A 10,888-nucleotide genomic window follows, 5' to 3' on the forward strand; every position below is an offset into this window, starting at 1 on the left:
ATGCTATTGTAGTCCCTGAGGGCAGTCTTGGCCACTTCTTGGTCTTTGGATGCTGGTCTTTGACCTCTTGACTCAGTCAGTGATTTATCAAATTTCCTTCTATTTCATCTTTTCTATGCACATTTTTCTGTAAAATGAACAATTTAATAATATTAAATGACAAGAATTCATTGTATTAAGACAAAGAAAGACAAAGAAAACATGTTTAATCTGTATTCATGTTTACTTTATTGCAATAAAAACAGTGTGTTATGTATTATGTACATTAAATGGTGCACAAAGTTATGTGGTAAACACTCCACATGCTGTGATTTTGCAATCATATTTGGGTGTTTCAATGCAAGTGGGGACCTCTTCTAACTTCCTCAGGACGTCAACACCCTCAACCACTTGACTAGAAGAGAAAAAGAAGATATTAGGAATCAGAAAGTATCCACATAAGAAGTGATATGTCACAGAAAAGAGTTAGACAGTGAAGTTAATCATGCACACCCAAAGGCAACGTAGGTCTTGTCCATCCAGGGTGTCGGCTGCAGGCTGATGTAGAATTGGGAACCATTGGTATGGGGACCCTTATTTGCCATTCCCAGAATTCCTCTCTTAGAGTGGGAAATAGCAAAACTCTCATCTAAAATGAGGAACAAACACAGGCTCAAGTGAATATAGACTGTGTAAATATCCTTGTATATATGGCTGTATAGAGTGATATGATCGCAATACTGTGAATTTCCAGTGACTTGCTTGTTCTTGTACCTTCAAAAGTGGGTCCATAGATTGATTGGCCCCCATCACCTCTTCTCTCTGGTGAGATATCTGATAAATTGGATCCATATTTTACACATCATGAAATCAAAGAGAGAATCTTAAAAACTCCCACAATTTGAAAACCACCAATTTATGCCTCAAATTGATTACCAATGTAAAGCTGAGAATGAAAAAAAAAATACTTCAAAGAACCTCAAGTTTTAAAATGAGATGACTCTGTATTACTGGATGTTTTTATGACTGTCATGATCCGATTGGTTGGGCCATACAGCACCTCCACCTTGCACCCAGCCATTGGGAACAATCCGGTGAAACAGGGAACCCTTATAGCAGAGCGGCAGGCCACTCGACGACAATCCTCGCTCTCCGGTGCACAGGGCCTCGAAGTTCTCCGATGTCTTTGGACACACATCTGTGAACAGCTGAGGAGGTGAAAACAACGTGCTCTGATCACAGGGTTTACTCGTGCGACTGTATTACTTTTGAAGGCAGTCACTCACAACTGACTGTTGAGAAATTGTCGAATGAATTTGAAACCTGGTGTTAATACGTAAGCCTCACCTCAAACACTAACTTCCCCGCTGCTTCTCCGGCTATCTCAATGTCCATGAAGACAAAGCGATGCTACAAAATAAACAGAATACTTTCATTTGTGATATTACTGTTTGAAAATGCATCAAGCATGATAAATTAGCATTTTTACAGTTATCTTTTGATACAAAAGTGTTCTTTGGGAAATCTTTTTTTAAATTTCAAAATCACAAGATGTTACTAACCATAAATCCAGTTATTTTCTGACAAAATTATAATTACATAATCTAATTAAAAAAAATGGTATCTTCATGTTAATGTGACAGTGAAGAAGACTTACCCCAGTCTCTTGGAGGTGTTTTTTGTAGCCATCCTCAGCCAGGGCCCTGTAGAACGCTTGCGGCCGAGTAAAAGTGAAACTCCACTTATCCTTGGCCCAGCAGGCGAGATCCTTCTCATTACCAAGAAGCTGGCCGTTCAGAAAGCACATCAGGCTGCTGGAGTACTGCCACACTTCACCACGCAGCTCCTTGAATCACACATTTGGAACAATAGAAGTGTTGTAGCTCCACATTTCACAATAATCATAACATCAAACTACAGCAACAGTATTTTTTTGTGTAGGTGTAGTAGAGCACAGCAGAGCACAGAAACCTGCAGTAGATCTGTCATTCAGCTCTATTTATGGATAACGGATTTATTTTCACCCATTTCAGATGCTGTCATTAATGTGAAAAAAATGAGGAACAGAAAGCTTTGCAAGACTAACCCAATGCATTTCTATAAATTGGCCATACAATAAATTATGGGAAGTTGGATGCTGGGTAACCATTGTTTACACAGTCATGCAATCATGACGATAATACACATCCTGATTCAGTAATCACGTGGCAACATCATACCACAGTTAACACACGCCCAGTGCTCTGTTACTTAGTATGTATGTATTTCCCCTTTTCTATCATTAAATAGTTCTACTGCTTTTATTTGTCAGTCTTTGGCTTCAAAAAGTTGCTTTTCATATACTCTTGACACATTTTCTATTGATTTTTATTCATTCTGATTTTTGGAAGACTTCTGCTTTTACATAAGTTGCGCAAAAGTAAAAATACATATTGTTGAGTTTTTTATTCTAACAATGTATTCCTATCCTTCACTGACTTGTATTAAATTCTGATGACTTGCCAGGAGAATTTTACTCAAGTTGACTTTCAATATGAAGGAATTAGGTGACAAAGGAAGGTGAGGCTCTGATGTTTGGGAGGACAATTGAGGATTAGTCTAAGCTTCCATGGTGTTACAGCAGAGGGCACCTGCTGTATGCTTTATTTGCTGACCCACCTTTTGCTCTGATGAGAGGCCTACTACTGTATCTGCAGTGCAGATTTTAAATAGAAAATCTAAAGGGCATATCCATGCTAATATTAATGTCAACAGTTAAAGCATTCTTTTCATAAAGAGAAAGAATTAACACAACAAACATTCTTAACTCAATATGTTGTTTGAAACATCCCTACCATTTTCTTACTGTACAGGTATGTGTGCCAGTCTAATTCAAGAAGCGGCTGAACTCTGGGCTCCAGAAAGGCCTCAGGAAACTTCTGCTTCAGTCCCTGCAGTGAAGAGCCAGACAGGTGTCTTTCAATGCGGAAGTGAAAATAAACTATGAAACTGAGCAGGAGACAAAAATAAGGTGTTGGTTTACCTCTGCGATGCATTTAGCGGCGTGGAAGCAGGACTCTTTGATCAGACCTACAATTTCTAATTGGATTTTAGGATCCATAATGAAATCTGTAAACATGAATGGTAACCATGGCAGCCAGGCGCTTGAATATGACGTTTACGGAAAAATGTTCGGTTTCGTTCCATTTTGTTAGTGCTCCCTTTCTGTCCGCATGTCTCAGTTTTGAAATCATATAATTTTAGTTAAAAAAAAGACAATTTAATATAAATTAACCTGATATATTTTTGTTTTGCTCTGAATTCAGCCAATTTTGGATGTAGACACACGCGACACGGCAAAAAAGAAGCGAAGTACAGCCTCTGAAAAAGGAATGGAACGCGGCCCAGAGGCGCCAGAGTTTGAACTGGTCGGGTTGTTGTTCTGTTGTTTTGTGCTGCGATCTTCTAAGTTGCATAATATTGTTTTTTGCTCGTTTCGTTGCGTTTTGAGTTTGGAAAAAATACTTTAGAAGTGGTCATGGGTGTTCACGAGTTGTGGTCCATCCTTGAGCCAATCCGTGAGTCGGTGCCGCTGTACAGTTTGAGCGGAAAGACGCTGGCCGTGGACCTCAGTTTGTGGGTGTGCGAGGCCCAGCACGTCCAGGCCATGATGGGGAGAGTCACGAAGCCCCACCTCAGGTAAAACGATCATATCATGGCTTAAGCTTAATGTATTTATCTGTCTGCAGTCACTCCAACGCAGTGTTGCTTTGTCTAGGAATCTGTTCTTCAGGGTGTCCTCCCTCACGCTGATGGGGGTCAAACTTGTCTTCGTTATGGAAGGGGAAGCCCCGAAAATAAAAGCGGAGACCATGAGCAAGAGGACACAGGAAAGATACGGAGGATTCAAAAAGGCTGCCACAACTAAAGCTGCATCAAACCCCAGCAGAGGGCGCTTTAAGGCTGTACTGCGAGAGGTTTGCTGCTGTCTTTCTCCTGCTGATCACAGGTTGTGGTGATGAGTTGCTCCTGCATCACCTCTTCCTCATCTTCTCTTCCTCTTCTGTCTGCAGTGTGCAGAGATGCTGGATTACCTGGGCGTGCCGTGGGTGACAGCTGCTGGGGAGGCTGAGGCCATGTGTGCTTACCTGGACTCACAGGGACTGGTGGATGGCTGTATCACCAATGATGGGGATGCCTTCCTCTACGGGGCCCGGACGGTCTACAGAAACTTCAACATCAACACTAAAGTATGTTTCATTGAGTTCACTGAATATGTTGTCATGGGTCTTTTATCTAGCTGTTGCAGAATCTATATTTTTAAGCAAACAATATGATACAACAGAATATTATAAACAACACAAAAGATTAAACTGCCTCCTAAGAATAGCAGTAAACTTAATAATATGAAGGGATGAAGTTTACCTTGTGCATTTCTTTCTGGTTTAACCCTCCAGGATCCTCAGGTTGATTGTTACCAGACCGCTCATGTGCAGTCAGAGCTGCATCTCTCTCGAGAAAATCTTGTTGGTCTGGCGATTCTCCTCGGCTGCGATTACATCCCAAAGGTAGGAAAACCACTTCAACCTGAAAAATTCAACATTCACAGTACTAATATGGATGACTATTGTCAACTGTGCATTTCATGCTTCCTTTCAGGGCATACCTGGTGTGGGAAAAGAGCATGCCCTGAGGTTAATACAGGCTCTAAAGGGACAGTCTCTGTTGCAAAGGTGGCTTGTCTTCTTTTCTAATGAGTTGCTAAACGAGTGAAGGATTTGTTCTTTAAATCTTTGCTTAATTGTTTCAGGTTCTCGGTCTGGAAGGAGGAGATTACAGATGTGTCTGAAGGAGTTGTGAAGAAGGTTTCCCACTGCAACTTATGTCGACATCCTGGTGAGTGGAGGTTTGTTTTGAACTCCGTCATGTGGTTTTGAACATGAAGAAAATATGAGTAAACTGGAGAGTGAATACATCTGTCACAATTTTTAGCTTGAGAAATTTGCGTTTCAGCATATAGCACTTTTCAAAATTTTTAGTCAAAATGTTGAAAAGTAAGAAGTGAATTTAAATATTGTGAAATATTTCACCCTCTTTCATCTACAGGTTCGGCAAAGGCACACGAGCGCGGTGGCTGCACGCTTTGCAACAGCCAGCGATTCTGCCAACCTCAAGACTTTGATTACCAGTGTCCCTGTGACTGGCACCGCGGTGAAAAGACACGCCAGGAATTGTCTCTTGAGGCAAACATCAGGAGGTAAACGGCGCCTTGTTGGGTTACGGGTTTCTTAAATTAGCTTTGTGAAGGGGAGACGTGACATTCCTGGCACGGGCAACATGAGAGCATGCATCTGGCTGCAATCTTCTCCTAATGTCTTCCATCAGTAAAGTCTGTTTACCATTCGCATGTCAATGAAGTAAAATGTCAGAGTTCAGTTACCAAGGCCTCTTTGAGGATGTTACATAACTAAGACAGCTTCATTCATCCTCTGTGCTCAGTTTCTATAATATAATGAGCTATAACCTAACAGATAACTGATTTTCTATGTCTTTTACTGAATGTCTACAACCTCTAGTGGTTTTGTTGAACATGAAACGGTACATTATGTCAACAAGACTCAAAATGGGCATTTTCTCCCCTGCAGTTTATCCTTGAAATGATCATTATAAATTCAAAGTGTTGTTTTGTATTTCAGGAAAACCCTGGCAAGTCAGCAGTTCCCCTTTACAGAGGTGAAGCTGATTTCATGAGCTGTTTCAATCATCCGCTGGTATTATAGTCTGAGTATTTTTTTTTAATTCTTGTGGGACTTTTTGCAGATCATCGGCGAGTTTCTGGTTTCCAAAGATAAGCCTGTGTCGCATTTCAAGAGGAGGCAGCCGAATATGCTGCTCATGCAGGTAATAGATTTAAGTCTTTTTTTGTGTGTGTGATACGTGTGTTCAGTGACCTGGATGTGAACGTTTATGGTTTTCTCTCTAGAAATTTGCCTATGACAAGATGGAGTGGCCGAAACACTACACAAGCGAAAAGGTTTTAATCTTGATGACCTACAGCGAACTGATGAACAGAAAATGTGGACGAGACGTGCCCTCTCAAATCAAACCCGTCCGGTAGTCCAAGTGGTTTACAGAGTTGCTAAAAATCAATTTAAGTTGTTCGCATTGTAAATATTAACTGCAATGTTTCTCTATTTCTATCAAAGAATACTGAAGCCAAGGGTGAGGAATGGCATCGCGTGCTTCGAAGTCATCTGGGGATCTCCAGGTCGGTTCAAGCCTCGTGTTAAAAGTTGATATCAAATAGTTTCACCCCAGTTTGAGTGACGCGACTGCTGCGCCGAGCGGAGGTTGGGGCGCGGGCCGCTCGTCGCCGGGTCGTCTGTTAGTGACTGGCTGCGATGTGGGGTTCAGAGGTGACAGATCAGTCACAGCAGTCACGAGGTGCTAAAGCAACTTCCTCCTGGAGCTGGAAATCCGTCATATCAAAGTCCGCCTCACTAACAAGCCCGTCTGACAGCAGCGGCCCGGGAAAGTCCCAATCCACGAACTCAACCTCCACTTTTAAGAAATAGGACCTGACCTTGAGGACTTTTTTTTTCCCTTTTTCTATTTTCCCAGAACATTTTGTGTTTCCTGAGGACCAGCAGGCTGCAGGCCAGCATGAGGTGAGGACGGTGGAGGAAGAGTCTCTGTTCCGCGTGGCGTTCCCCGAGCTGGTGGAGAGCTACCTTCGAGACAAAGCTCTGGCTGAAGAGAGCAAGGCCAAGAGTAAGACAACAACCCATCACGTTCACTTTATTGCTTCATCAATATTTCATGCTCTGAGATAATAAGCTGCAAAAAGAAAAAAGGTAGATTGTTACAACAAAAGCTCCCCCGCTGATTTGACGAGCTCGAAGACTTCCCACGCTGTGTTGACAAGGACGTCCTGATCAAAGGCACCTGGAACTCCGGGTTGTTTTTCAAGCCCGTCTATTACAGCAGCTCTGACACCTGAAAATGTAGCGTTTGGCAGCTTGGCTAGTTAACGCCAAAGGCTTTGATGCAGCTGGGAGGTGTCTGTCTCGCAGGTTGAGCCTTGCTCCCACTGGTTACTCGTGCTGTAGAGATTCCCTTCTTGTTGAGATAGAAGCTCTTGACGTTTTTCTTTCGCTCTCCTTTTACAGAGAAGAAACCAAAGAGTAAAAAGGAGAAGCCCGTCGAAGGCTGTGATGGTATTTCGCATCTCTTGGCTCAGATGGCCCTTCAGGGCTCCTCTTCAGCAGATGCGCCCTCTGAGCCGCCCCTCCCCAGCCGTTCAGCCACAGTGGAAGGAGAGGTAGTGATTCTGGACTCTCCAGTGAGCCACAAGCAGCTTAGGAAGGAAAAAGAAGAGCCCAGCAGTCTGCAGGAGCGCTCTGACTCCCAGAATACAGCGTCACCTTCTGCCTCTGTTGTTATTGGCGCTCTGCACCTCAGTGACATCGACTGGGACGCTTTCTCCTTCACATCCTCTCCAGCAGCTGTAAGCCACACCGCGGGGGAAAACGAACAGCAGAAAAGCCCGAGTGATGTCCCGCAGGGAGGTTCAGAGCTGTCCGTCATCGAGCGCTCTCTCAGGGACCGGGTGCTCGTGAAGAACACAGCCAAAACCGTCAATCAGATGGAGGTGGCCGATGATCCAATCCCAAAATGGCCTCACGGTGGAATAGCCTCACTTAAACATAATTCAGACCCACAGATTCACAATCAATGCAGTAGTGATGGTAATCTACTGAGGAAGGAATCTCCTGTCGACAGGAGCGAGCCCTTCACAGACAAAATCCAGTGTGCAACAAGTAATGTCGGAAGAAAAGCTTCAGAAGAACACGAAACATCTGCAGGACAAACTGAAAGTGAGACAAAAGAAAAACCTCGTGGCTCCAAAAAGCCTCCTCAGAAGTATACATTTGTCAAAACAGCGGTTCCGTCTCTGGCTGCTCCACCGCAGCAGTGCCGCTCCGACCCGGGCCAAGGCAAGAAGGACTCCAGAGCGCCGCAAACCACCAAGAAGAGCGTTTGCATGAGCGTGTGTTCATCCAGTGACGACAGTGATGCAGAAAACCGCCCAACCGGACCTCGGAGAGCAACAAAAACCAAACCCGCTCTCAGAAACTATGCAAAGCCTCTTTCTGTCCCTCCCAGCAAACCACATGCAAAAACCAGTTACCCCCATTTGAATGAACCACATGCTCAACTTGTCAGAATGTATTTAGAAAAAGGTGCATCTGAAAACACGTCGCAGGATGTCCCACCCGCTGAGGTGGAGGCGGACGTCTTTCTTCAGACTCCAGCATCTCCTGTTGTGGGAGAAGACGGCGATTCGGTGATCAGTAGTGATAGTCCACTGCCGCTGGCTGAGAGGCTGAGACTGAAGTTCATGAAGTAAACAGCGGAGTTTATGGTGAAATAAATTCTCTGGGTTCCTCCTTTAAAACGCATGAAGTGGCAGAGAAGCAATGTGGAAACCGTCTCGTCTGCACAAATGACGCAAAAGGATGAAGTTATGTCTGAAGGTGAAGCGAAATGTTGACAAAAATTGTCAACCAATGTATGTTTTGCCACTGTTTTTTTTTTTTTTATTTAAAACCCCCATAGTGCACATTTTAAAGCTGCTGAGACCCTATTTTTTTGTGTGATTTTTTTTAAGGAGCTTAGTTTTGAAGTAACTTCTATAATATGACTTTTCATTACTTACAATTGTAATAAATGCAGAAGTTGTGGACTGTTAAATTGAACAGTACATGAACAGAAAACATATTACATTCATGCACATTTCTGTGAATATGAAATGTATTGTCAAAAGCTGACAAATAATCAAGTTTGAATTGAACTCATGTCAACAGCTGTGTGAAGTTTGTAGATTAGTAGAGTATAAAGGACACAGAGTCATATTTTTTTGAAGAAAAGCTACATGTCGATTCACAAAGCTGAAAGAGGAGAAGCCGCTGTAGCTGACGTGGATGGAGGACGCTGAGCCGCTGGTTTTACAGCTCTCCAGCGTCGGTCCCCTTGATCACCAGCGAGGCCTCACACCTTTTCAGACATGAAAGGTCTGGCAGGAGCTTGGGGACAGCTGCATCCTCTGCTCAAACAGCAACACAGCCATATACCACCATGTCATTCTTAATTTCTTCCTTTATTTTTTTTTTTTTTTGAATGAGCTGCATTTGACAGCATTTTTTTTCCATGTGCAATTTGAATTTTCAATAACTTGAAAGCAATTTCACAATTCATAAGCAAATGCAGTGGAAGAAATTTTCTCTGTGGCAATTTAGGGGGAATTAGAAAAGAAACGTTATTAAGAGCAATGGATTTGCTTACATTTTTATGCAAATTTGTGCGTTTCCATAAAATTGGCATCAAAAGTGATTGTTTAAGGTGAAAATGAGTTTCCCCTGTGTGGGTTTTGTGGCTGTTTGACTTCCAGTCTGCAGACACACGCAGGTCTTGCTTGCCAGAGAGGTGTGAAGACATCAGGTGAAACAGCATCCTCCCACTGCTTCATTAGGCAGCTCACATCAAACTGACAATTGTCGTCGAGCAGACTTTAAAGAGTAATTTCCCACAAAAGGAATCTAATTATTTTTCTTTCTATCACATTAAACCTCTATTTAGCCTTATTCACACCACAGTGATAACCAACGACGTCCCTCTGGAAAGTCGCATTTTGGCACTTGCGGCTTTCTTTGAACTTTTTTTTTTTCGCCTGAGCTGTGAACCTATAAACCTCCGGAGATCTGCTTCTGTATAAAACCGCGTTGTCAAAATCACTTTCACACACTCTGTCTGGATGCCATCCTCTCTGCGCGGCGGTCTGGCTTTGTGACATGGATCTGGATGCGATCACAGCTGACATGCTGTCCGAGTGGGAGACCCACGAGACCGCTTTTGGAGAAAGCCCGGAGTCCCTCCAGTCCAACTCGGAGTCCTCCATAGACTGCATGTGCTCCTCGCCGGAGATGTGCTACTCCGGCGAGAACCAGGAGAGCAAGGACTTCTCCTTTGAGTTTTCCGCGCGTAAAATGACTTCGGCGGTGCAGCCGAGGCAAACCAAGACGAAGATGTCCACCAAAAGACGCATGAAGGCCAGCGAGCGGGAGAAGATGCGCATGAGGAGCCTTGCGGAGGCGCTGCACCAGCTCCGGGACTACCTGCCGCCGGACTACAGCAAGAGGGGACAGCCGCTGACCAAGATACAGACGCTGAAATACACCATTGAATACATCAACAAGCTCTCAGACATCCTGGGACGCGCGTAACGGGCGCGCGGCGGAGCGCTTTTACGCGCCACGTTCACTCTCATCTGGACATTTTAAGTTAGAAACTGACAAGTTTTGACTTGATCGTCTTATTTAACATCAGAGATTGTTCCGTGTCCTGCTTCCGTCGCCACCCGTGATGTAAATAGTGTTTTGCAAGCATTTGTGTTTGTATATGAAGCTGCTTTTATTGAGTGTGTTGAGAAATTTCGTTTAGAGAGCGTAGTTCATTCGAGCTTGGTGTTTCGCCAGGGATGGAATTCAGCTTTATGATATTTTGTTCTATTTTGTGTGATTTTATTGTCTTTACCTTTCTACCCATTATAGAGTTTATAGACCGTGTGACATTTTTAAAACGCTTCAGAAATCTAATAAACGATTTGTGGTGTAATGATGCCATCTGTCTGCTTTGTCATTGAAGTTATTTAACTTTATTTGAATAATGGTTTAAATGATGAGTCAGATGCAGGTATGCTCCTGTGCCTCAGTCAATTTATGAACCATCAATTTCTCCAAGCTTGACGACAATTAGCATTGCGTCATCGCGTTTATCCAATCAAAATGCGAGAATGCGCCACGTGGGGAAACGAAGACATCGGACAGCCAATCGGAGAGACGCTTTTTATCCCGGTGGGCGTGGCCTGTGT

The 10,888-nt window shown here is 43.5% G+C and overlaps 3 protein-coding genes across 3 annotated transcripts; 2 read left to right on the forward strand and 1 right to left on the reverse strand.

Annotated features, from left to right (window-relative positions):
• Positions 1-282: 282 nt before the first annotated feature.
• ppil6 (peptidylprolyl isomerase (cyclophilin)-like 6) lies at positions 283-3,081 on the reverse strand. The gene is made up of 8 exons (XM_030110835.1): positions 3,002-3,081; positions 2,814-2,909; positions 1,637-1,825; positions 1,327-1,389; positions 1,040-1,187; positions 754-813; positions 493-628; positions 283-394 (listed from the first exon to the last, which is right to left on the reverse strand). The coding sequence occupies exons 1-8, from the start codon at positions 3,077-3,079 to the stop codon at positions 283-285; spliced, it is 882 nt and encodes a 293-aa protein (XP_029966695.1). The 5' UTR covers positions 3,080-3,081.
• Positions 3,082-3,496: 415 nt separating this feature from the next.
• gen1 (GEN1 Holliday junction 5' flap endonuclease) lies at positions 3,497-8,414 on the forward strand. Its single transcript, XM_030110263.1, has 13 exons — positions 3,497-3,657; positions 3,737-3,935; positions 4,032-4,208; positions 4,416-4,526; positions 4,618-4,691; positions 4,769-4,854; positions 5,065-5,215; positions 5,655-5,691; positions 5,779-5,859; positions 5,942-6,072; positions 6,165-6,226; positions 6,580-6,729; positions 7,128-8,414. The coding sequence occupies exons 1-13, from the start codon at positions 3,497-3,499 to the stop codon at positions 8,366-8,368; spliced, it is 2,661 nt and encodes an 886-aa protein (XP_029966123.1). The 3' UTR covers positions 8,369-8,414.
• A 1,395-nt stretch (positions 8,415-9,809) lies between these two features.
• Positions 9,810-10,368, forward strand: msgn1 (mesogenin 1). Its single transcript, XM_030110280.1, has one exon. The coding sequence runs from the start codon at positions 9,810-9,812 to the stop codon at positions 10,239-10,241; it is 432 nt and encodes a 143-aa protein (XP_029966140.1). The 3' UTR covers positions 10,242-10,368.
• The last annotated feature ends 520 nt before the right edge of the window (positions 10,369-10,888 follow it).

The sequence above is a fragment of the Salarias fasciatus genome, chromosome 15, assembly GCF_902148845.1.
Source record: "Salarias fasciatus chromosome 15, fSalaFa1.1, whole genome shotgun sequence".
In the NCBI taxonomy this organism is placed as follows: Eukaryota; Metazoa; Chordata; class Actinopteri; order Blenniiformes; family Blenniidae; genus Salarias; species Salarias fasciatus.

Bases quoted from the DNA above. Each gene is read 5' to 3' on its own strand.
- msgn1 (XM_030110280.1), top strand. From the start codon at position 9,810: ATGGATCTGGATGCGATCACAGCTGACATGCTGTCCGAGTGGGAGACC.
- ppil6 (XM_030110835.1), bottom strand. From the start codon at position 3,079: ATGGATCCTAAAATCCAATTAGAAATTGTAGGTCTGATCAAAGAGTCC. The intron at 2,910-3,001 runs GTAAACCAACAC...TCTTCACTGCAG, and splicing joins CCGCTAAATGCATCGCAGAG to GGACTGAAGCAGAAGTTTCC. The intron at 1,188-1,326 runs GTGAGGCTTACG...TCACCTCCTCAG, and splicing joins CGGGGAAGTTAGTGTTTGAG to CTGTTCACAGATGTGTGTCC.
- gen1 (XM_030110263.1), top strand. From the start codon at position 3,497: ATGGGTGTTCACGAGTTGTGGTCCATCCTTGAGCCAATCCGTGAGTCG. The intron at 3,658-3,736 runs GTAAAACGATCA...TGCTTTGTCTAG, and splicing joins GTCACGAAGCCCCACCTCAG to GAATCTGTTCTTCAGGGTGT. The intron at 6,073-6,164 runs GTAGTCCAAGTG...TTTCTATCAAAG, and splicing joins TCTCAAATCAAACCCGTCCG to AATACTGAAGCCAAGGGTGA.